This window comes from Muscardinus avellanarius (genome assembly GCF_963383645.1).
Source record: "Muscardinus avellanarius genome assembly, chromosome: 17".
Taxonomy (NCBI): domain Eukaryota; kingdom Metazoa; phylum Chordata; class Mammalia; order Rodentia; family Gliridae; genus Muscardinus; species Muscardinus avellanarius.
Genome location: NC_137803.1, coordinates 22508791 through 22536082, shown reverse-complemented (window position 1 = coordinate 22536082; position 27292 = coordinate 22508791). Strand labels below are relative to the sequence as shown.

Here is a 27292-nt window from a genome sequence, read left to right as displayed (position 1 = left end):
CTTTTTCTATTACACACCCTTTCCTGCTTCTACTTCAGCCCTAACAGGTCACCATGTTTGGGCTCTATTTCATTTAACTCGCCATCTCCCCAATCTATGTATATTAAACTGCACTAGGACCCAGGCCTTAGGAATCTCTGTTCACCCGCTTCATGACTTTTTATTATGTTACTATGTTGATAGCTTTCAAATTTATAATTTTGATCCTAAAATTTCCCCTGTAATCTAGACTCATATGTCAAATTTCTTTCTTAATTTCTCAAGATATCCCCCAGGCATCTGTTTTCCTTCAAGCCCAACATTTCCTCAATAAATACTTATCATTTCAGACTTTTGTCCAGTTCAATGAAATCTTCATCTTTCTCACTAATCAAGTCAAACTATTTGGACTAATTCTTATGTTATCTCTCTATCTCTCTTTTTTTACACTCTATACCATATCCATCATTAAGTCCTGGCAGTACCACTAAACTATATCCTAAATCTGTCAAACAACATGATAATATTTGCTAGTAAATAATACAAAACAGAGTGGCCATGATTTCATTGTTTGGGTATAGTGATGAGAATAAAATTTATCATGTTATTCTAATTTTGTACAGCTTCAGTTTTCACAATAAATTTAAGCTCAATAACCTTCCTTCAGATACAACTATGTCTCATCAAAAATATTTCAGCTGGGCGTGGTGGCGCACACTTGTAATCCCCGTGCTTGGGAGGCAGAGACAGGAGGATGGCGCTGGTTCGGAGCCAGCCTCGATGGCTTAAGAGACCCTGTTTCCACATAAAGTTAAAAAATAGGTCTGGGAGTGTAGCCCATGGGAGTGTAGCCCGGAGGTAGAAGGGCTTCCAGGAACCCCCAGTACCACCAAAAAAAATTTTTTTTCAATAATTTTCCATGTATGTTCCTGAGCTGATGTTTAAAAACACAAGCTGTATTGTCTTTCCCTTGCTGTGGAACCTTGCAGTAACTCCCTACGTCATTCAAAAAATTAGCAGAAACCCTTCCTGCCCTGGTCCCTTGTTCTCTCTCTAATATCATCAGCGACTCCTGTTTGCTTAATCTCCTCCATTTTTACTGGCTTCCTCTAGTTTCCTAACCATACCCAGGCTTAACCTCTCTTGAGATATTTGGATTGCCTATTAATGGTGCTTGCAATGTGCCCTATGCCCTAAAGTTCCATGAGGATCATCTCCTAACCTCCACTAAATGTTTACAGAATGCAAACTTTTCATGAAGATCATTTCTGATCCTAATACTCCCTATGCCTCGTCTCCTTTTATACTTGCTGCTTTTATTTTTATTTATTTATTTTGTTTTCTTAATTTCCTTTCTTCCTACTAGATTATCAGCTTCAAGTGGAAAAGGGTTGTGATCTTCTTTGTTCAGGGAGCTATTTTTAGCACCTCCAGCAATACTTAACACAGAGTAGACACTGGCTACATTAGTCAAATTCAAGCTCACACTGAAATGGCAATTACGATGTGGATGTATCCATATTCTTCCAAGTCAGTTCACTGATTTCTCCTCTATCCCCTCCCTTCACTTTAACAACATTACTATTATGGTATTTGCCACCTTTTGTCCTATTTTATGTTGGCTCTAGTGTATTTTCTTATGTATATATTTTCTTCTCTAACAATTGAGACAAGTATTATTCTTCATTCCACACCCAAATGTCTAGCATCATGCCACATACAGACATGCATTTATCAGGCAAAAGCATAAAGGTGGCAGAGAAACAGATGTGATATTCTTAATACATTTTTCCCTAACCAACAACTTGTTAAAATAAAGTTTGCTAGTGAGCAGGCTGAAAAAGCTGACTGTAGTTTACTAAAAAAAAAAAACGTTTTAACTGAGAAAAAAACAAGACTTGTTATTAAAATTCAGTTCTAATATCCCCATTGTGTTGCTCTTTCTGCCTCTCAGCTAGAGCAAATAGGTGCCATATGTCTTCCAGTGGTTAGCTGTGATGTTTGTTTGCTCCTGTAGGTTTATTTAGCTCCTTATCACAATGGCGGGTTTTTTTTTTTTTTTTAAGGTACTGGATTTAACATTGGCTCAGATTAGCAATAACTCTGTAGGCAAATGACTCTCATTCACATTATCATGAATCTGTCTGACTGGTTAATGGTGTCAAGAGAGGAAATACCATCTTTTACATTTTTAATTCAGCCTCTCAGGGTGTTTTCATTTCTTAAGTCTGAGAGTAGCAGACATTCCAAAACCTGAAATCTGGGATTCAGAGTGAGGTAACTGCTTCTCAGACATGCCCGCGTAACTAAAATTTATTAAAAATCCAAGTGATGTTTGGGATCGTAATCTGACTTGCTGCTACTTAAACATGGAGAGACAAGAACTCAAGCCTCTCCCATTTCCAAGGCTACAGTGTTTACTGAACACTTACTGCACTAGATACCAAACTAAGCATCTTAAATAAATTACCTCTTATGATCCCCACAACAAGCATTATCTAGGCCAGGCTTAATGAAGTTCATACTTGGTGGTACATACTTGTAATTCCAGCATTTGGGAGGTTGACACAGAAGGATCTGAGTTCTTGGACAGCCTCAGCTACTTAGTGGGGCCCTTTGCAACTCAGTGAGACGCTGTTTCAAAATAAAGAATAAAAAAATAGGGCTGTGGGTATCACTTGGAGGTAGAATGCCCCTGGGTTGCATTCCCAGTACCTCAAAAAAAAAAAAAAAAGAAAGAAAGGAAAAGTTCATACATCTGTGATGTAGCTATTAAGTAGTAGAACCATATTATAATGCAAGCCTGAGTCCAAATTAGTCCTCAATCCCTTGTTTCTTTAGGGGATTAACATGGAAGACAACTAAGCTTTCTTACACATGTTTCTTCTATAGGTTTTTTTCCAATAATTTTCTGACATAATGGCTCAGTTTATCTGAAGCATATTTATTTACCATTATTAAGACACACTACTGAATTATTTATATATGCAAAGAAAATTATAACTCTAATTCAGCAACCAAAAATTACTTTTGGAGCATGACACAATATAGTTAAAAGGTTTAAGCTTTGTGACTATGGAAGTGAACCATATGGGTTTGAATCCTGATTCAGAATTTTAACAACTCTGTGGCTTCGGACCAATTTCTGATGATTTTGCTTCCACATGTGAGATAATAATAGTACCTGAAATAGAAGGTGGTTCTGTATATTAAATGTAGATTTTAAAAAGTGCCTGAATTGCTTTTTCTGCCCAAAATGTTTGTTCTTTGCCTGGTGCACCCAGAGCACCCAATTCTTGTTAGTGCCGTAAGTAAATCATGGTGTGGGTTAGAAATAAAAATAAATGAACTACAGGGGCATTTCCTGAGTGTGTGTGTGTGTATGTGTGTGTTCGTAGGGATTAAATTCAGGGACATTCTTGCATTCTTTCTTCCAGCTACATCCTCATCCTGTTTTACTTTTTTATTTTAAAGCATAGTTTTGCCATGTTCTTGAGTGTATGCTCCTAAGGGTAATCTGGAACCTACAATCCTCCTGCTTCAGTTCCTAAATACTGGGATTACAGGAATGTGCCATCACATCTGGCTCCTGATTTTTACATAGCGAGGAATTTATTACTTGCACAAACAGTAGCTCATTTGATTATCAGTTAATGTAGTTAGTATAATCACCATTTTAGAGATGAATACATTCAGAAAGACTGAAAATGTTGCCTACAAAGCTATACAACTAGTAGACATTAGAATGAGGATTTAAATGCAAGGTTTCTAGCCTAATGATCTCTTCACTCTACACACAGAGTAGAAGTTATTTCCTAAAAGAGCTTCACAGAAAGTAAAGTGGAAGTTCAGATGAGAGAATTAAAGCACTCTTATAAGCATTGTTCATTTTAATCCTCACAATAACACGGTGAGGTAGGCAGATTAGGGGCTAGTATCTGCAATTTGCAAATGAAGCAGGGAGGAGGCCAAGTACTCCTGATGCGTTCAAGGTCACACACTATTTTGCTGTAGAACAAAGGCTGGACCAGGCCTTCCACCTTGCCGCACTGATGCTTTCTGTGCTTGGTATGCAACCTCAGAGAACTCTGCTCACGGCTCAGGATTAGAGACCCACTTTGCATGATTGACGTGGAGAATTCATTTTACAATTCACTGTGCATTACATTTTCAACATGGTGTTTACATATTCTTTCCCTGCTCCTCAGAGTTGAGGACTCTGCAGCTTAGGAAGTTTATTATCCATGGAGTGTATTGTGATGGAAAGAACAAGACTCAGAATCCAGAGCATCACATTGTCCCTGATTTAAAGCTTGACAAAATTAACCACCATCTCAGGTCCTCTAATTCTGTATAAAATGTGAAACTCTTTCCATTCTATCTCAAAACAGTTTTAGATGGGTGAGTGAGAGAGTAGTGACTTAATTCTCCTAATGAACATATGGCACATTAAAGAAAATGCAACAATAAATTTCATATGTAAATGAACAATCTATATTATTTACTTCATAAATATTAGATATGAGTAAAAAATGTGGTTGGTACTGTGTTGGAAATAGTAGAGAACTCCAAAATTTCTTTGGAAGCAATTTAATAATTTTGGGAGAATTATCCTACTGGTGAATAAATAAGTATGCACTGAGTTAAAAGCCTCCTATTGAAAGAAACATACTTCCATGAGCAAACATAAGAAGATGGCTCTGCCATGATCAGGATTATATTCTGAAGAGATAGATGACTGTGGCCAGAAAGTGGAAAGTAGACCAGATGCCAGCCAAGGGGAGGCTAGAGGCCATGGATCAGGCTGCCTTAGTAATCCAAGCAGGAAGTAATCAAATCTCAGACGAAGGCTATGTCAGTGGAGAAGGGGGAGTGAACATAAATTTGAGAGATGCTAAAGAGGCAAAACTGGCAGAATCAGGCGATGGATTGCATGTGAATCGCAAGAATCAGGCATTGACAAGGACATTTACTGGTGTCTGATATATTTCAGTAGAGAAAGTGGTGCGGTTATGACTTTAGGATGCTGAGGAAGATACCCGGGTTTGACAATGAAGACCATGAATTCAGTTTCAAACATGCTACATTGGGTATGCCTTTACAGAATTCCAGTAGGACTATGAATGAGGGCCTTAAAGTAGGAATCTGGGCCTCTGATAAGATTAGGTTACAGTGATCAGTCCGGAACTTGGCAGCATACAGATGGCTTCTTGAGAAGGACACGATGACTCATCTCAAGAAACCAGAATGAGAAGAGAGCCCAGACTTGGGTCATAGCAATCTTGATGACAGACGTATTTAATAAATACATAATTTAAAACCAAAAGCTTTTCTCCCACAAAATATGATTTTTATTTTGCGATCTGTAGTAATTAATTGTTATGCAATTAGTCTCTTGGATATGTATGAGATATTGAAGTAAAGGTCATATTAAATACATTCTTGAAAAGCCCGTTCTTAGGTTTATGCTTTTTAAGAAATTTAAGAAAAAATAGACTTTTTAACCAAAATTTGATAGAAATACTGAAAATGCCTCTGACAGTCTCCACTCCTCATTATGTTTTATCTTGCAATGAATCTCCTCAGGGCTGTTGTAGTTGGGGGGATGGAGGTATTGGGTATTATTGCTGTCACCGTGAGTCCCTTTCTAGTAAACACCATATTTCAGTTTTGAATCTTTATTTCACCATTCTTGCTCTTGCTAAAGAAATAAAAATGAAAATGGAGTGGATAAAAAAAAGATGCTAAGAATATTTTCATTAAAAATACCACAATTCTCCTAAAAAAGAACACTAATGTAATTGTTCCTTCTAAAAGCAACTAATTGGATATTTGTCACTTCAAAACAGCATTTGTTGCTCAACTCACAGTTTTAAGTGTTAACACCCTGGCACACTTAGCCAAGACAGTATATATTTATGTGTATACTAGCGATTTGTTACAAATAATTCACTAAGAAGCTGTATCCTATTTAATTTGTAAATACTACTTACTTCTGAACTCTAAAAACCAAAGTTTTAAATACAGCTTTAAAAATTCCATAGATCAGTTATTTTCTATTTTCAATGAAGCATATTAAAATATAAAAGCTTATTTGAGTAGATCCTATTCTTTTATTTTCAAATAACGCAATCAATACCCAGTAAAGTGATATAGCATGCCAAAGATCACACAATTAAATTTGATGGAACATGGAATCAATTCTAGGCTTTTAGGCATTTCTAAAATTATGCTGTGTGAAGATCTCATGCAGTTAATCTCATAAAATGTTCAATTTGTTTATGTATTAATTTTTAAAATTATGATTATTAGCACCATAACTATTCTTTATACCAAGTGGGTTTATATGCTGAATGTGAATCAAATCTGAGTGGAATAGGGACTCTCTTCCAAAATAATTCACAAAAAAGTTGAAGAAACAGACAGTCCACTAAAGCAGTATGATTTGAGCTACACTAGGTTATGTAAGTCAAGACCAAGGAAAACACAAAAAAGAATATTCAGTGCTGCTGGAATTAAAAGACATGATGCTAAGCTACACCCAGAAAATTTTGTTTGAATTGGGTTCAAATTGGATTTCATTTGAAATAAGATTTTACTGAATTGAGAAGAAATTATGAATCCAAAGAAGGCAACTCTAGGCCAATAAAAATAAAAACAAATAAAGGAAAACAGAATGAAAAAAGGCAGAGGCAGGCAGGACCATGGATACCTGGGCCAGGTGGCTCATTGCATAAGAATGTGAAAAAGGATTGGACCGCATTATGAAGGTGTTTGGACTGTCCCAAGGACTTGCGAATGTATGAGCCACAAAATTGCAGCCAGCGCAGGTTGTAGACATCGAGTTGGGAGATTATGGATGTTAAAAGGGCATTCCTGTCAATAAAGGTTAGAAAGCTAGGAAACCTGATGAAAAAGAACTAGGAAAAGCTATTATTATAATACATTATACTGGACGTGGGGGATCAAGCATATAATCCCAGTATTGGGGAGGCTGAAATAGGAGTATTGCATGCTCAAGAACAACTTCATTAACGTAGTAAGGTCCTCAGCAACTTGGTGAGACCCTGTTTCAAAATTAAAATCGGGTGGGGGTATAGCTCAGAGGTAGAACATCCCTGATTCAGTCCCCAGCACCAAAGCACCATCATTGTCTTCAACATGTAATACGTATTTAAGTGTGAACTGAGCAAAGGCAGTTCCAGGCACAGGAGAATATAACCTAAGCAGAGCGAGGTCCCAGTGCAGTTTGTAGAAACGTGCATTCCATTCCACCTGCTTCATTTCAAGCCTCAATATGTATCCGTGCTCAATAGTGGCACTCATTGGCCTCAGCAAAGCAGCAGCATTTTCAGTATTTGGTCAGAGTGTGTGCTTCCAGAATATAAGCAGATACTTTCTGAAAACTTAAACCAGGTGATCTGAAGCTCATAACACTTGAATTTATTTTTAAAAAATGAATGTTTCTTACTAATTCACTTCTGCAGACTTCTTGTGATGGCCAAAGAGAACAAGTTGCCTGCAGTTAATTTTAGTCAACAGGGGTCTTCAGACTTCATATATCCTCTATTTTCAGTGTGTGATTTATAGTGAATAATTTCTAGAAGGCACAGGCAACTCACTCCATTTTCTTCACCCAGCTGAATTCAATCCCAGGGACTCAGAGTCAGGGGCAAAGTAAAGTGGCAAAGCCTTGTCTGACAGTATTTCTGCTGCTCACAGACTAGGTTTGAGCTGTGAAGATATGAAGACTAATTGTGTTTTCAAATTGTAGGAGAGAATTTCGCTGAGAGGCAGGACGTTTGGGTCCCTGCACTTTTCCAGTGGTGGCTGGCCCAGTGAGAGGCAGAAGAGCCGTATACAGTGTATTTGTCAGAGTTCACTACAGTAACAGATCTCACAGAACTCATAAATATAAAAAGGGATTCATTAAACCAGCTTACAGTCCAAAGCAGTATAGTTCCAAGTGTCCAACTGTACCAGGAAAGCCAGAGGAACCATAAATGTCTAGTGGTCCAAAAAACGGAGTCTCAGAATCAGAGGGATCACTAATTCGGTCCCAGTCCAAGATGGAAAGGCCAGAAAAATCTCTGGATAACAATAGTAAAAGCCCAGTTTGAAGAATTGAAGATGGATATATCAGATAAGAGCAGATGGGCCTTCTTCAGGAGGAACCATTCATGCTTTCACAGAGTTTTCTCCTTCTTTATCCAACTCCTGAGCCTATCAGAACTGTGCTGCCGACATTCAGAGCAAATGAATTCAGGGAAATGACTTGTAAGGTTTTGTGTATAGCTGTTGATGCTTGAAAATCAAGAACAAAAACCTTCTGGCAGATTTGGGGCCTTGTCACTCAACAAATTGTGAAGAATAACATGTTAAGAAATGCTCTTTTCTCACAGTGCCATTCTATCACCCCAGTTTGGACACGAGAAAGCAAAAGAGCAATTGAGTGCAGTGGTACATACACATTTGTAGTCTTACTATATGGGAGGCTGAGGCAGGAGAATCAAAAGTTCAAGGCTAGCCTGGGCAACTTAGGGAGACTCTGTAGAGAAACCAGCATATTTTTTTTATATTTAAGTGGCATTTTCATTACATGATCTTCTATATTTTTACCTGGCTAAGTCCAAATTTTCTTAACTTTTCTTCCTTTGAAGAAGGGCTATTCAAAGTCTATACAAGCGTGATCTGGAATACAGTTGTCTTATCCAAATTATTGAGTAATTATAAGAATATAGTCAATTAGAAAAGCTTTCTTTGTACACACCCAAGAAATTTGGTATGCATATATGATGTTTGATAAGAAGTGTCATTTAAGATTTAGAAAAGATACTGTGGGATGATTTATTTATAGGAATGGAAAAGAAATTTACCCTAACAGTGGTTTCTGAACGTATATGGCCCCTCTTTCCTGCTAGGGTCTTACATCTTCCACCCAAAATGCCTATGACATAAATAGATCCTTTGTTTCTCCACTATTTATGAATTTTATCAATGCTGAATCTAGAGGATGAAGCTTCAGATTTCATTTTTAAATGTGATACCATTTTTATTAAATTTTTAAATGTTAGTCCTTTTAAATTATTATTATTATTATTATTATTATTATTATTATTATTATTATTATTATTGGTACTGGGGTTCCTGGAAGCCCTTTGACCTCCGGGCTACACTCCCAGACCTATTTTTTATACTTTTTTATTTGGAAACAGGGTCTCTTAAGCCAGCGAGGCTGGCTCCGAACCAGCTCGATCCTCTTGTCTCTGCCTCCCAAGCGCAGAGATTACAAGCGTGTGCCACCATGCCCAGCTTAAATTTAAATTTTTAAATGTGAGTCCTTGGGGGGGAGGAATCATATTATTTCTTTAAATCTCACTTTTGCATCTATAAAATAATAATAATAAAACAATTCCATAAAAAGGTGTCCATGAGACTCTATACATAAAAATTTTATGTTCTTGACCTTGATAAGCAATATATAGCAAGATATTTAATTTGATTATGAGAGTATTCTTTTTTTTTTCAGTACTGGAGATAGAACCCAGGGGCATTCTACCTTTGAGTTATGCCCCAAGATCCACTTTTTATTCTTTATTTTGAAACAGGGATTCACTGAGTTGCAAAGGGCCTCCCTAAGTAGCCAAGGATCTCTATGAACTGAGAATCTCCTGTCTCAGCCTCCCAAATGCTGAAATTACAAATGTGCATCACCACGCCTGGCTTTTTTCAATTTTTTCAATTTTTTCAATTTTTTTTTGTGGTACTGGGGTTCCTGGAAGCCCTTCTACCTCTGGGCTATGCTCCCAGACCCTATTTTATACATTTTTTTTTTTTTTTTTTTTTTGGAAACAGGGTCTCTTAAGCCAGCATGGCTGGCTCTGAACCTGTGCGATCCTCCTGTCTCTGCCTCCCAAGTGTGGTGATTACAAGCATGCACCACCACACCTGTCTCAATTATTTTAGGTACATATTTATGGAGTTCAATGTGAGAATTCAATACATGTGTACAATGTACAATGATCAGTTCATGATTGCTAGCATTTCCATCTCCTTAAACATTTAAAAATTTTGATTAACACATAATAGTAAGCACACATGTTTTTGAGGCATAGTGTGATATTTCAACTTATATGACATATACTGATTACACTGGTATAATTAACTTCTCTCATTATTATTTTTTAGAAACTTTGACTTCCTCCTAGTTTCATATAAATAGTGTGTTATTTTGAGCTATAGTCGTTAGAACTTATTACTTCTACCTAACTGTTTTGGGACCCAATATCTCAACTCTCTGAATTTTTCCTTCTTCCCACCCTTCCCAGACTCTACTAATCACTATTCTGCATTCATATGTCCCTCTTTTAACATCTACATGTGATGTTTATTGTTTTTGTCTGATGTGTTTCATTTAATATTATCTCTTCCAGTTCCATTCATTTTGCCACAAATTGTAGAATATCATTCTTTTAATGCCTAGGTAATATTCCATTGTGTATATATACCATATTTTATCCACTTATTTATTTGTGGAAATCTAAGTTGACTTTTTAACCATTATGAGTAGAACACAATAAGTATTCATGTATCTGTTTGATAGGATCAGTTTCTTTTGATATTACCCAGATGTGAGATAACTGGTAGATCTGTTATTTCATTATTTGAAGAACTTCCATACTATCCTTCCTAATGGCTAGTCTAATTTTCTTTCCTATTAATAGTGTATACAAATTCTCTGCTCTCTACATTCTCACCAGCTAAATTGCTTTGTTTTATTGTTTTGTGTGCTATATTAGTGACTGAACTCAGAGGCATTCCGCCTCTGAACCCCAGCCCTTTTTTATTCATTTTGAAGTAGGGCTTCAATAAGCTGCTGAGGTTCTTATGTTGCTGGGGCTGTCCTCGAACCTGTGATCTGTCTAGGATTACAAGCATGTACCAACACACTTGGCATTAACACTGTAATTTAGAAGTATTATCTAACCTCACACTATATTGAGAGTCATGCAGGGCATTTTTTCTTTGTAATAATTTCATGTATATAGCATAATATTATAACTTTAGCCATACTTAAGTGTACAGTTCTGTGCCATTATATTCAAATTGTTATGCCACCATCACTGTCGTCCATCCGTAGAACGTTTTCATCTTCTCCAATTAAAACTTTGTACCCATTAGACAAGAACCCCTCCTCAGGTGCATATTTTAATTATTTAACTATATAGGATAAAATTATGCTAACAAATACCAGTTAAGCCCAATAATATGTGATCATTTAAGCTAGGACTCTCTAAGACATTATGTTTCCGGATAACAGTTTTTTTCCGGTTCGTTTTGGAATTCTTCTGAACTTTGACCCCTTTATCATCATGTATGATTTCTAAAGTAATCATGCTGGCCTACCTCAAGCCCATGGGCAATGGAAGAGCCAATGAAGGATTAGCTGTGCACAGGTTTTTAGGCCAAGTCCAGAAAAGAACACATCACATACCTTCAATCATATGGGCCTCATCTTTTCTTTAGGGAGGCTGGGAAATACAGTCTAGCACATGAAAAAGACAGCTTTAATTTGAAGATGAGCTAGCAGAGCTCCCCTGCCTTATGATGAGAGTATCCATAGATTAACAGTTACCATTCATGCTCCTGGGAGCATTTGTTTTAATTTTTCTTCTTGAAAACCGAATTTTCCCTGACAGAAAAAATAGGTTTTTCTTTTAAATATCTTCAAAAAACAAAAAAAAACTCAATGGCAAAATGTAAATGTTCATATAATTCCACTGAGAGTTATAAGGTATTATCTAGGAATAGAAATCGTAAGAAACAGTTGAGATCCTTCTCCACTTACCGTTCAAAGGTAAGTTAAAGGCAGAGGAGGATATCTAGAAGGTCCAGGTCATGTGCATCGATTAAGAATACCTTAATAGTTCTCATGCTTTGTGTTTCTTTGGTACAAGGGATTGTACCCAGGCCCATTCTACCTCTGAACTACACTGCCAATCCTTTTTATTTTGTAGTTGCTAAATTGATGAGGGTCTCAGTAAGTGGCTGAGGCTGGCCTCAAATGTGTCATCCTCCTGTTTCAGCTTCCTAAGTACAAGGATTCCAGGCATGCACCACCATACCCACCTTAGTTCTTTTGTATTAATATCAGAATCCCTATCCATGGTTTATCTTAATATATGCTGTAAATCCCACAGTGATCAAAAATTAATTCATTTATTTGCACATAGAAAAAATTATTAACTGATAAATGTATTGAACATATGTAGATGTGACATAAAGAACAAGGAGAGCAGACATCTGTGGCTGTTTCTTTGTACCCCAAAAATAATTTACTTCCTTTCAATAACCGCACTTAAAGTAACCACAGGAGCCCAAGCTCCGTACATACACAGGAGCACTTAACATCTGTATTTTCTTTTGCTACAATGAGAGAGAAGGCATAAATGCATTTGCTGGCAATACTGACAAAGACCAATTTGTACAATAATTGAAACCTTGATTTCTGTCATTAGCCGAATGTTTACAAAATGCATCTTCCTGTCTGCATTCCAGATGTTTTTTTTTAATTCTTATTTTAATAGCTCTTTGTTTTCTCATGAGTTTTGAATTCCGAATTGTAAAATGTCAAGGGAAAAGACTTCAGTTTGCAAATTTCGTGGAGAATACATAAACTCGAACTCCCCCCAAACCTTGCAACATTTATTTATAGGCTTTTCCAGTAAGTTTTTTTTTTCCCAGAGTAAGCCTCAGAGCTCTCAAATTATGTCCCAGGGTTGTCATTAAGTGAGTGAGTAACCTTTTGGTTACCCATTACTCATGTACACCAAATAAAGGTTGGGCCCAAAGTGATCATTCTGGAATAATCTTTCTGTGCAACTTTGATTTCCTAGGGAGCGAGCATTGAATACAACACAGCCTGGGTCCCTTCAGCTAACTGTGGGAAACCTGAAGCCAGAAGCCATGTACACCTTCCGAGTTGTTGCCTACAATGAGTGGGGGCCAGGGGAGAGTTCTCAACCCATCAAGGTGGCCACTCAGCCTGAGTGTGAGTATGAAACGGGAGGGCAGTGTTGAAAAAGCAGGTGTTTTTATCCACAGCATCCTCTAGTCCACTCACAGAGCTCTAGAAGCAGCCAAATGGAAGGAAGGTTGTTGAAGGAACATATTTATTTCATTTGAGGGTTTTTAAGGGGGCATTTTGGCAAACTGGACTTTTCAAGTACGCTGTGTCTCCATATTGGCAAAATACTAATTACAAAGGCTGAGTCCATCCATCCAGCCTGCATATGCATTTCCTGAGAAACAGTGTTTCCTGTCAAACAGTGTTTCATCATCATCATCATTGGATTCCATCCTCTTTTGCTGAAAAATTTTCTTCTTTTTTTAATTTTGCAGTATGGGGGTTGGAACCCAGTGGGCATTCTAACTCCGAGCTATCCCTCAGCCCTACTTTTTTTTTTTTTCCGGTGGTACTGGGGTTCCTGGAAGCCCTACTACCTCTGGGCTATACTCCCAGACCTATTTTATACTTTTTTACTTTCGGAAACAGGGTCTCTTAAGCCAGCGCAGCTGGCTTCGAACCTGTGCAATTCTCCTGTCTCTGCCTCCCAAGCACAAGGATTACAAGCGTGTGCCACCACGCCCAGCAACTCAGCCCTATTTTTTATTATTTATTTTGGAACTGGGTCTCACTAAGTTATAAAGTGCCTCACTAAATAGCCGAGGCTGACCTCAAACCCAATCCTCATGTCTAAACCTCCCAAGTACTGGAATTATAAGCTTGCGCCACCATGCCTGGCTACATCACTGAATTTTTACATTTTCTGAGTTTATCTAGAAAGAGTATAACATTAAAGCTAAAAGAATAATAGCATAAAACAACAACAACTTCTTCTTCCCCCTCCTCCTCCTCCTCCCCCTCCTCCTCCTCTCCTCCTCCTCCTCCTCCTCCTCCTCTCCCTCCTCCTCCTCCTCCTCCTCCTCCTCTTCTTCTTCTTCTTCTTCTTCTTCTTCTTCTTCTTCTTCTTCTTCTTCTTCTTCTTCTTCTTCTTCTTCTTCTTCCTTTTCCTCCTTCTCCTCCTCCTCCTCCTCCTCCTCCTCTTCCTCTTCCTTTTCCTTCTTCTTCTTTTCTTTCTCCTCTTCTTTCAGTGCAGTAATATTCTAACTCTGAGGTACTCAACAGCTCTATTTTTATTTTTTATTTGGAAATAGTCTTGATAAGTTGCTGGAAGCCTCACTGAATTGCTGAGGCTGACTTTGAACCTGTGATCATCCTGTTTCAGCCTCCCAAGTACTGAGATTACAAGCGTACCACCATGCCTGGTGACATAAAACTTTTAAATATAAAACCTTATCAAAGTAATTAAATATGTAATGATAGTCTAACAAGAGTCACTGTATTAATCTACTTATCACAGAGAAAAACTATAAAACACATGATGACTACGTGATTTATAACTGATTTATAATAAGGGAAGAGGCTCCAAATTGTTCATTTGAAACAAAAAACCTATGCCTTAAACAATTTTAGTTTATTTTAATTTAAAAGCTAAAGAAAAGGAATCCTTGTAACAGCTGTCCTTATTTTTTATATTGAACCTCCTCTGTTTCTTTCCTTTTCAATGAATAATGTTACTTTACTGTTATTCCTGTTTGTTTTATGTAAAACTATGTCTCACTTAAACATGGATTCGTATGCTTTTGGAAGAAGAAGAACTACAAATTAGATAGAAATTATTCAGCTGGTAAATGTGAGAAAATAATTTTTGTATTAGGTCACATCTTGGGTGATTTCTATCAGCATGTGAAAGAAGAAAGAGCATATTATTCAATTTGATTGCTGGTTGATAATCTACTCCTGGAACAATCTTCAGTCTTTCTTCCTCCTAGCCAAGGTTACAAAGATCAGAATATTGATCCAGGGGAGGGCTGAGCCTCACAAGTTGCTCAAATATTTGCCTTATAGAAATAAAAGCTTAAACTGGGCGTGGTGGCACACACTTGTAATCCCAGCATTTGGGAGGCTGAGACAGGAGGATGGTGTTCAAGGACAGCCTCAGCTACCTAGTGAGGCCCTTTGCAACTCAGTGAGACCCTGTTTCATGTAGTGGCATATGCTTGTAATCCCAGCATTCCAGAAGCTGAGACCATAGGATTGCGGTTTGTGGACAGCCTCGGCTATTTAGTGAAGCCCTTCACAACTCAGTGAAACCCTGTTTCAAAAATTTTAAAAAATGGAGTAAAAAATAGGGCTGGGGGTGTAGCTCAGAAATACAATGCCCTTGGATTCCATCCCCAGGCCCACAAAATAATAAATAAATAAATAAATAAATAAATAAGAAAGAAAAGAAAAAGAAAAAAGCTGGGTGTGGTCGCGTAAGCTTGTATTCCCAGTGCTTGGGAGGCTGAGGCAGAAGGATCACACAGGTTCAAAGTCAGCCTCAGCTATTTAGTGAGGTTCTCAGCAATTTAGTGAGACCCTGTTTCCAAATAAATTATAAAAGAAATAGGGCTTGGGATGTAGCCCAAAGGTAGACTGCCTCTGGGTTCCATCCCCAGTACTGCAAAAAATAAAATAAAATAAAATAGAATAAAATAAAATAAAATAAAATAAAAACAGGGCTGGGAGTATAACTTGGAGGTAGGTTGCCCCTGGGTTCCATCCCCAGTACTGCAAAAAAAAAAAAAGCTTTCGTAATAATTTTAAAATAATATTGTATGATTTTCAGCAATTATTAAAACAAAACTAAGGTTCCCAGGGAAGACTGGCGAAATAACTTCATTACACAACAAAAATACAGGACACTTTGTTAAAAATGGTTAAGAAATTGTAACATATACAACAGAACATCCAGTCTGTGAATTATCTATTAATGGGAACTTCTTAGCAACTTTTATCAGTAGTACACCCCTGAAGCTGGCCCTGCTCTGGGGTTTTATTTTCAAGAATGTTTTGTTGCTGTGTGTTTTTAAATCAGTAGCATCAATAGATGATACAAATTTCTACTTCACAGTGTCCATGTTAATATATCAGTTGAGTTATGAATCACTTCATAGACTTACACTGTATGTGTTTGTGTGTGTGCATGTGCGTGCGCATGTGTGCATGTTACTAAGGATTGAATCAGGGCCATTTAACCTCTGAGCTACACCCTAGCCCTTTTTTATTTTATTTTTTTAATTTTGAAACAGAGTCTCACTAAACTGCTGAAGGCATCCTGAATTCCTGAGTCTAGCCTCGAACCTGTAATCCTCTGTCTCAGCCACCTAAGCTCTGGTATTATAGACTTGTGCCACCATGTCCGGCTCGTGTATTTACTCTTTATAGTTCATACATATAGAATCAAGAGACAGAAAAGAATTTTCCTTGTTGACATGGCCTATTAAAAACTATGATCTCATTCCATAAAATAGTAATGAATTAGTCATTCTTAAGGATCTCAGAATCTTCTTGGGGAAGTGAGATTTTGACATATTTGATAATAACAGAATTGCTCAAATAAAGGAACTTAGAGGAACTTATTTAAATAGACTGTAAGCCAATCTGAATCAAAGATTCGCATCTGAGGTCATTACCTATAATAGTTTCAGCTTACTACACACCTCATTTATTGTGCCTAAATTGCATCACAGTCACCTCCTTAAACTCGTCTTGTGTTATAAATGGAGGCCCCTCATGCTTTATGCGTCATGCATTCTCCCATGCAGAAGGCAGTGTGAGAAGTCTGTGTAGAGGGCCTCAGTGCCTTTGGCCTCGATAGGCATGTACTTGGCTTAACAGTTAGCATGTGATGATAAGGTAACTAAATAATAACAAGCAAAAACTCAACTGGCTAAACCACACTGCTTCTTGGTATTCTTTTAGCATATAAATGATCTCCAGAAAATGAAAGTGGACACCCTCTCTGCTTTAGAAGCATGATGGAGCCTTGACTCTTTTTATTAAGGGCAGCAATATGGTCTTAGAATGTCCAATGCTCTCTGTGTTTGGGCCATTATTTAAAAACAGCACTGTTTTATGACATTACCTCTATTTCTTACCACTGTAGAGGAAAGAGATTATTTCTTTTTATTTTCTCTCTGCCTTGGCTCTGTTTCATGTACATTGCCATTGGCTAATTTATCTCTTATTGAGTAGAGGGGCGGAGCAGACCAGCTCAGCCTACATTAGCAGGCTGTGCGGAATAGTCTTTGCATGTGTAAAACAGTTAGCCAACTCCTTCAGTTCATTCCTATTAAGAGTACTCTGTAGCTCACTTGCTGTGTTTATTACAGATATTAGGATAAATAAATTATATTATCATGACTAATACGTCCTGCATATGTATTTTATCTTCTGTTGTTAACACCAAATACCACTTTGGTAATTTTAAAGTAGCACTTAGAAAAGCAAGACTTCATCTTCTTCAAGCCTGCTTAATAACACACCAACTGGTGAGGAAAATGGTAGTGTCTCTGGGTCCTCACCTTCCCTTTCTTCCTTTCTGTCTGTCTGTTTCCATCTTTCTCTCCCCTTCTAGCAAGCCTCCCCTCTCCTTTTTAAAGAAAATAAAAAAGAATGACTTCATTCTTTGGCCAGACAATCAGGACTGAGTCCAGAGGAAGAGAAAAATGCTTCCATCAATATTTTACTCTGTGACAAAATGATCTTATCTTTGAAAATGGTTCTCATCTGGGTATGCGTTTCGTTGCCCCTTTTATCACTGCTTTTCCAAATGCGATATAGTAATTGTACACTAAAATTACCTGGCTTTTATATAAATTGAATTTCAAGTTTTTCATATTATTTGAAAATATCAATTCTATTATGAAAACCATATTTTCAAGGAATAAAAACTGATGGAAATATGTCTGAAATATAAATCAGAGAGCAGCTGTTTCTTAGAGTGCATACATTTTATAGTAATCATTTAAAGAGATCAACAGTCTGAGATCCAGTTTATGAAATAATCACCAGGAATAGAAAGGCTTGATTTATACGAAGGCTTGTATTCTCTGATTATATCTTCCTTTTGCTAAACCTTTGCTCTTTCTCCCATGCCTTTATGGTGTATAATTTCTCCACTGTATTATCAGCCAGGATTTAAGTCCTTGCCTGCTTAAGACATGTCTAATCTTTCCATACCACATGTGGTGAATTTTTGAATTATTATTTGAGGTTCTATAAGATACTCTTAAGGCAGTGTAATCATAAAGGATTGTAAAATTGAACCACATACAGGGTTGAGGGCACGAGTTGGAATAGGAAGCCTATTTGCAAGACCAGAACTCAATTATATACAAAACCCTTTTATATTTAAGAGTTGTAAATCATATTCTTAAGTCTATTATATTCTGTCACTTAAAAGATGAGTGAAAGCAACCCCCAGGTTGAGTGACTTTAGCATACAGTACGTAGAGGCATATCTGTATTTGCTTTTCTCTACTTTGCTTATTTGTCTGTCTGTTCGTTTTTTGGTAATGGAGACTGAACCAGAAGTATTCTACTTTGAGCTTACCCCTCGCCATTTTTAAAAATTTATTCTTTGTTTAAAATAGAGTCTCAGCCGGGCGTGGTGGCGCACGCTTGTAATCCCCGCGCTTGGGAGGCGGAGACAGGAGGATCCCGCAGGTTCGAAGCCAGCTGCGCGCGCTGGCTTAGGAGACCCTGTTTCAAAAATATAAAATAGGTCTGGGAGTGTAGCCCGGAGGTAGAAGGGCTTCCAGGAACCCCAGTACCACCAAAAAAAATAAATAAATAAAAAATAAAAAAAAATAAAATAGAGTCTCACTTAAGTTGCCAAGATTCTTGCTATATTTTTGAGGATGAGCTCAAACCTGTAATCCTCCTGTTTTAGCCTCCCAATATTGGGCATACAGGCATGCACCACCATGCCCAGCATTTACTTTTATTTTAAATGCTAATAAGGCTCTACTAGCATGGTGTTTATGGATGCAACAGAAAAGTTTACATCCTGTCCCTTAACTTACACTCTAGAGCAAGTTTCTTCATCGCTGCAATATCATTTCCTCAGCTAATATTGAGGCTATCATTTACTACACTCTTCCTAGATTGTGAAGATGGGTCTTGTCCTGTAGGCACTCAATAGAAAGAAACCCCCCAGACTGCAACAGGATCAAAGGAGAACTTAACCCCAACTGTACTGCACTGAGAAACAAAGTGTGATGCTCACAGGGTAATCACACAAGTACTTAAGGCTAATACAATGCCTCATTTTACAGTGTGAAACTTGCTTGATTACTACGCAACCTGCACTTTTATGTGCTCTGTAACTTTTTCCCTAGTTCATTTTTCCTGACAATTTGCCGGGAGGATGTAGTCTGCCTTGTTTTCTCACTTTCCCCATGTGTATCTTTGTATCTTTAACTAAATTATAAAGTCTTAGGATCATAAAACACTTTATCATCCTGTAAAATGTATCAGCACTGCCATTTTATGGAGGAATGGTTAAAAGAAGAATCTGGTTTGCATATAATGTGTGGTGGAGATATAACCTAGAAGTGATTGCTATTTTAGGATGTTTCTGTAAATTAAGCAAAACAAGTTAACCTCTTGGCTTTTTTTTTTTTTTAACAATCATTAACCATTCCACAAGGTGATTCAAGCAAATATTTGGGATGACTCCAATAATTATGTTGACCACTGGTCATGTGACAATGGTCTGATTGGTCACATACAAGATTAAAAATTAATGATAAGAATTGGTATTCTGTCTTTTTTCATATACAATTTACAGATATTTATATTAGTCTTTAAAAATTCTTTCAAAGCAAAAATGTGTTTTCAAGTATCACAAATATAAGATGGGAGACATTAAAGGCTTATAGCTTTGCATCCTTAGCAACAGAAGGCTTAAGAAATCCATTTGGATTTAATGTTCAATTAGGCGAGATATATTTTCATAATGATGTACATTAGTGGAAAAATTAGCGATGGGCTTAGGAGGATGGAGTGTTTATTCACCACTAGAAGAGTTCAAGGCAAACATGATTTACTATATGCTTTCTGGATTCATTCAAAAATTATAATTTTGCTCTGTGTTCTAGACCTGTACTGTTATATAGAATAATCATTAATCACATGTAACTAAATTTCAATTGGTTCAACTAAAATCCAGAACTAAGTTTTTCAATCACATTAGCTACACTGCAATTGCTTGGTAACATTTACATTTAAATAAAATTAAAAACTAAAAAATCTAACTCCTCCATCTTATTGTCCTACTGGCTGCTGTAGCGAACAGTGAATAAAGCATTTCTGTTGCTACAAAAAGCTATTTCAAAAGCTATTTTGGACAGTACCAGTCTTCACAGAGAGATGTTTAAATATGCCAGATGCTGTCCCATGTGTAAAGGAACCAGTACTCTATAGCACATAACTGAGCAGATTTCACTAAATATATGTTTAAAAGAATTAGTGCCCTTGAATATAAAAAAATCAATTATGTATTTCTTTAATAGAAAATTTTTATTTAAAAAATTTAAATAGACCTAAACAAATATTCTTATTTACTTAAGTTTGCTTAAATATTTTCTCAGATTAAAATGAGATTATTGTATGAAGCTCAACTCAAGGGGAAGGACAAAGATAAACAGGTGCTTGGGTTAAAAGGCGGAATGACAAGTTCCATTTCCTTAAAAAGCCTTTGCTGCCTGTCTGTAATTTTCTTTTATACTGAACACATAGCATAATTTAGGCTTATTCACTTGATCACCAAACATCTAGAAACATTATATTCTTCATGAGAAATAATCCTGAAAGGTGTTGCTTGTTTCCCACCAATATTGGATGATATGAAGAAAGAAAATGAGAATGTTTCAAGAGGTTCCCTGAGCATAAATCGCTTGGGATTCAGTTGCTTGGTGTGATTATGTATCCTACTGAAAATGAAAGCAGGTTTTTTTTTTTGCTAAATTGAATTAGAGAAAAAGGCATCCTGTGCATCTCTGAGGATATTGTCATCTTGCTGGGGCAGCTTAAAAAAAAAAAACCAAAAAACCTCTTAATCCAAAGATTAAAGAACTGAGTTATGTAGTTTTAGGGAACTCCTTCTATGGAATGTTACGAACATGACTAAGGAAGAGAAAAGATAGAAAGGAACTAGAGCTAGCATTTTGCCACATGTATATTATACACTCCGTCATCGCAAGAGCACTCTGTCTATACAGTCCATGAGAATTTTTTTCATCAAAACTTCTGAGGGATTTAGCCTTCTACAAGTTCCTGAGGATACAAAAGAAAAAAAAAGCAAGAATATTTTTAGTCCATTTCTTCTGCTATAATAGCATACCCAAGGTGTCAGTGTCTAGTGCACCGGAGACCTAAGGGTAAAGCCGATTCACGGGACTCAGGGAATGCAGGTCTCACGTACACTGCATGTTTTATTGAAAGAGCAATCAGACTTTTATACAGAAAGCTTCCATGGGATCCATAGATGAGTTAACTATTTTAGACATTATAACGTTACCTTAAAGCAACAATAGTTGTGTGTGAGTAAAGCTAAAGGACTAGTCTCAAAACAACTTTTTGTTTTACAGTTAGTAGCAAAGAACTCCTGTGATTGCTCATAACATCTCAAGCTGTTTATCATACCGATAAGTTTTCTGAGAGATGTCTATGCTGGGAAGGACCTTCAGAGAGAGGGCCGGAGCTGCTTCCGACCTTGAAGGCAAGACTCACAGCTCACTGATTAGAGGAAGTGTGCTGGCCTCCCCGCCTGGCATCCCAAGCTGCTTCTCAGGAGCCAGGGTTGCTTTGTTAACCCTTCAAGCAGGAGCCTGCATCTCAGTCCTCTCACACAAGGCTTTAGTTTTCATAGTCTGAAGGACTAAATATCAAGACCCTGGTGGAAATTATGGTGTTTCATGAGACATGTTCACTGATTCATAGATGAGACCTTGTTGCTACATCCTCAAGAAGATATGCATGCGGTATTCTCACATCGCAGCAATAACAGAAAAACAAAAATGGCTGCGTGCTAGTTCTTTCCTCCAGCCTATTTATAAGGTATTCATCCTTTCATGGGGGCTGAGCACTGTTTGGAATAGTCACCTCCTGAAGGACCCATCCTCAAAATACTGATGCCTTAGAGATGAAAGTGTCAACATTTGTTTAAAAAATATTCAAAGCACAGAAACATAAAAATTTAAGGATAAAATTTTGATGAAAATATGTCAATTTTTTCTAAATCATACCATGGGATCAAATTTATTTCATCTTTTTTTTAAAATAAAGTTGGTATTGCAAGGTATATGTATGTAATTAATGTATAATTTAATGTGTATGTAATTCAATCCGCAAGCCACAAGCCAGGCATGTTGATACATACTTGTAATCCCAGTACTTGGGAGGCTGAGATAGGAGGATCACAGATTAGAGGCCATCCTCAACTACTTAGTGAGGTCTTCCACAACTTAGTGAGACCCTATTTCAAAATGATAGGGCTGGAAATATAACCCAGAGATAGAATGCTCCTGGGTTGAATCCCTAGCACACTCCAAAAAAAAAAAAAATCGAATACACAAAATGTTGGCTATATGAAGTAGTTTAGTATTTTTTGTTTTGTTTTGGTTTGATTTTTGGTTTTTGTGGTACTGGAGATCCAACTCAGATGCATGCTATCTTTGAGCCCTTTTCTATTTTTTGTTTTGAAACAGGTTCTTACTCCATTGCTAAGAATTATAGGCATGCACCACCACACTCAGCTATTTTAGTGTCCTTTCAAAAGTATCACATGTTTATTTATAATATACCACCAGCAGAAAATAACATTAAGTTGGACTTTTATAACTAGAGCTCACTTTAAAATCATTTAACTATTTAATGGATTCTTTAACTCCAGATTATATTCTTCATGCTGTAAAAATAATAAATCTTATACGTTACACAAAATTCAATAATGTGAGAAACTATTGTTCCTTATGTCCAAAGTTCCTGTCCTATATTATTTTAATAAAGGTATTAATTCTACTGGAGGAAGATATATGACAGCGGTAGACATGGACACAAAAACTTTCCTGCTTTAGCCCACTCTCTCCCCCTGGAGAAGCCCCCAATCACATCTAAGAAGGAGTGGAATTGAGAAAGAGTTTCAGATCATAGGATATATTACAGTTAGGGTGGTTACTATGGATGGAAATGTCAAGATTTTTAAGGTGACAGTATTTACTTCTTGTTGTCATAGCTGTTAAAAATAAAAGGGAAGATGATTTTCATTAGTTTTGGGATGAAAATGATCATGAGTTTTTTTTATCAACTCAAAATCAAACCCGTGGTCAATCCAAGTAACTTCCAAATAGAAGTAGTGAAAGATACATAAAAACAATAATTCCGAAGTCTGACTGGGTTTGATTTACTAATTAATTTAGTTGAGTTAGATAGTTTAAACCAGTTACCTCCTATGTAAAATGAGTTCATGTGTATCTTACAGAGATATTTTAAGGATTTTATCAAGTTCAAAATAGGAACACAGCAGTACTCCTTTAAGTGGTAACTATGATGATTAAGTGAGATATTAACCTGCTTCTGGCATATTGTTAGCCTTCCATAAATGATAGCTGCTGCTGCTGTAATTTTTCATTACTCTGCTACTTGATTCTAATTATTCCTTATATAACCATGTTTCTCTCAAATGCTTTTCTTCTCCTTCAGGTTATTTTCTAAGTGTCTATTTCTCCTTTTAGGTTTTTATCAAATATTTCTAAGAGCAAGGAGCTTATGCTGGTTTATTCATCACATAGTCCATCTTTCCACCCACATGAGCCCATTTTTCACTTTCCAAATTAGTCTAAACATCATCTTGGAAATTGTCTGTTCACACATTCAACAAATAGTCACTGCGTGCACCCAGTGGGCTCCACTTTAGTCTTAGCATTGGGAATTGGGCAGTAAAGAGAGACGGAGTATGTACCTTTATGATGTTTATATTTCAGTAATAGAGAGGAATGATGAGCAAATCATAATAAAGCATGCAATAGCACTAAACAGCTTAAGAGGAGGATGTAGAATGAAGAGGATGGGAATGATTCTAGATAGGAGGTCAGAGAAAGCCTTCTTATATTATATAAGGAGCATTTAAGGGAACGATCTGGTGAATTTGGGGCAATGCTGCCTCAGATCTGGGGGGAGGCATCTCAACTATTAAGGAATTGCCAGGACCTTGTAAGGGAAAAGCAAGAGATGGCTGGACTATAGAGAAGCAAGAGCCAGGAATGGGGGCAGAGATGGTGTTGAGAGGTGGTAGGGACTCATGCTGAGAAACCTTGGAAGACACATTAGAAAATCTGGATTCACTCTTAGTGAAGGAGTGTCTTCAGCAGTGGGTAACTTAGTTTGCTTTCATGTTTAAAACAGAACCACAAAGAGGAGGAGGCTACTGAAGTAGCTTAATCAAGATATAGCTTAGGTTTTCAAGGTACTTTTGGAGAAGTTGAAAACAGAAAGAATCCAGGATACCTTTGGAAGACAGGAACAAGATATTGAGCTAGATATGGGGGAAAAGACAGTAGTAAAATTTACTCTTAGGGTTTGGGAAAGAACAAAATTATCTCATTTGCAGGGAAATGGATGGAATTGGAGAATATAGTGCTAAGTGAGATTAGTCAGTCACAAAAAGTAAAATAGTGGATGTTCTCCCTCATATGCAGAAGCTAGGGAGAAATCAGAACTCAGGAGCTACTCTAGACAAAGAAGGAGAAATCTTAGCGGAGTGAAGGAGGGGACCTAACTGAGGGAGATGGGAGGAAGAAAGAAGACTTGCAAAGGGAAACACCTCAATGGACATCAGTACATATGCAAATTCACCAAAGCCAATCATTGTGTTGAGCATGGGAAGGTGAGGAGGGAGAGAGAGAGCAGGGTGGGAACTGGGGGAGGGCTCAGCAAGTGCTCTGTGCAAATATGTCTCTATGACCCTGGACCGCATCAAGATGTATGAGTACAATTCACTTGTAAAAGAAAAATAAAAAAGGTAAAAAAAAAAGTAGTGGGTGAATGATAGCTTAATTTAATAGAATCAGAAAACTGAAGAAGATAATTTTGAAGGTACATAGGAAGGGAAGTGACTTTGAAAACAAATCATATTTTTTTTGTGGTACTGAGGACTTAACTCAGGAGAATTCTCTGAGCTATTCCCCCAACCCCTTTTTAGTTTTATTTTTGAAACAGGGTCTCACTAAGTCACAGAGGCCCTTGCTAAGTTACTAAGAGGCTCGTCTCAAACCTGTGATCCTCCTGTTTCAGCCTCCTGAGTACTGGGATTATAGATTTGTGTCACCATGTCCTACTTAAGAAATTCTTTTTTTTTTTAACATGTTAAGTTTGACTGTTAAAAATGTGCAAACATTATTTTCATACTGTGAACTTAAAGCAAATACTGCATACGTCTTTGAATATAAACATAATATATCATATATAGCCATGCCATCATATTGTGCAATGCAGAATTTAGCTTCTAATAGTGACAATGATGGTACCATTGTTGGAAAACCATGGGAGAACTTTCCATGTTATATACTACAAAACATGTGTATCCTACAGATCCCGAGTGAATTAACTCCAGATGTATACATGGTGCCATACTCAGAGGATGCTCAAGTATTTGTCCTCCCTGGAAAAACCTCCTTTTTAGAAATATTTTTTATCAGGCCTTTGGAGTATAATTTAATATTGCTAATACTGGAAAGAGAATTGACTTAAAGGTGGCCTCAGATATGTAGCCCAGGTTTCTAGCTGCCCGAGATTTTCCAAGGAATCCTTCTGAAAGAAGAAAATCATTGCCAATGAAAGTTTTAACCCAGAGCCAACTTGTGTTCTAATGTGTACTTTGCCTCTGTTCATGAGACAAGAGATTGAGTTCTAATGGGTTGTCCATTTAGGGATGACCCACAGGTGGATTCTTCTTATTCTATGAGCTCATCAGAGTTGTACAGGCAGAAAGCCTGGTAAAAGGCCAAATGAAGGCCTCAGAACTATGAAGAAATTTGCCTTTTGGCTTCTGACATACCTGTCCTTTTCCTCTTTCTGTATCTTGGGGAATCACAGATTGTCCACTAAATCAGGGCACCAAAAAGTGCAAAAATATTTACCCAGTGTTCTCAATCAGACAGGAATCCATAAAGAACATTGAGATAATAACTTGCAACCACTAAACTCTACAAAAGATAGCCTTTATAGACCAGAAGATTTAAGGCCAGTCACGGGTGAATTATTAAACTGGTAGGGTCACTACCTTTACATCTAGATTCCTGATTTACTTGGTTCACAGAAGAATTGAGATCATTTCATCTATCTTTCTATATATCAAAACAGCATGAAGTAATAAGCATAAGGCCTGGGTTCTAGAATGAGATATTTCTATTTTGATAAATACTTTTCAAGAAGTCATTACCTTTTTCACTGCATGTAATAATTTCCTAGGCTGTCCTAACAGAGCACCTAACTGGGTAACTTAAAACAGTTCCAATGTCTTCTCTCACCATGCTGGAGCTGAGGAGTCTAGAATCCAAGTGTCATTGGGGCTGTGGTCTCTAAAGGTGGTGTGATAAAAGCCTTTGTTGCCTTTTTATGGCTCCTGGTGGTGGCTAGAAATTCTTGACACTTGTTTTAAGGCTACCTTCAGAGGTTTCATGAACACATGGATGTAGAGTACTATTCAGCCCAGTATATTACCCTACAAAAAGAAAGAGATGAAATGTATGCTGATAGAGAAGTAAGCAAATTATAAAGAATATATATAATATATATAAGATGCATGTACAGATTATAAAATTTATATAGTATACACATATAAAATATATGCATATGCATATTCTTTTGATTGGTTAAGAAGTTAGCTTTTATCTTTAATCATTTCAATCATTATCTCTCAACAAGGAAGAAATATTGGTATTGAGTGATATCTCTGACATCTTAATAATTATACCTGATATACTTCTACCTTCTTCCTCTCTCCCAAATGCTAACTCTGCTTTGTCGGTAGTAGGACACACCATTTCCTAAATGTTAAGTCTAGCCGAATTGTTTAGATGACCTAAGGACACTGGTAAGTGTGAGAGTCCCCGGGATGCAGTTGGCTGAGCCAACTGAGAACCATTGCTGACATGGACCACATTCCACTTTCCTAATTCACCTGCAGTTGGAAAACCCTCACAATCCTGTCCTCCCATTTCCTGATGCCAACATCTGGGCTCTGGTTTTGTTTTGTTTTGCTTTTGGTACTGGAGATTGGACCCAAGGCCATTCTACCTCTGAGCTACATCCTCAGCCCTTTTCATATTTTATTTTGGAATAGCATCTCACTAAGTTGCT

The 27292-nt window shown here is 37.1% G+C and overlaps 1 protein-coding gene across 1 annotated transcript in view; it reads left to right on the top strand.

Moving 5' to 3' along the window:
- Positions 1–27292, top strand: part of DCC (DCC netrin 1 receptor) — a gene marked incomplete at both ends in the record, with an annotated part of 1196613 nt that overhangs the window by 829335 nt on the left and 339986 nt on the right. Inside the window, one exon of the mRNA XM_080714768.1 lies at positions 12876–13030. Within this exon, the coding sequence (XP_080570894.1) occupies positions 12876–13030 (155 nt within the window). The remainder of the gene's footprint in view (positions 1–12875; positions 13031–27292) is intronic.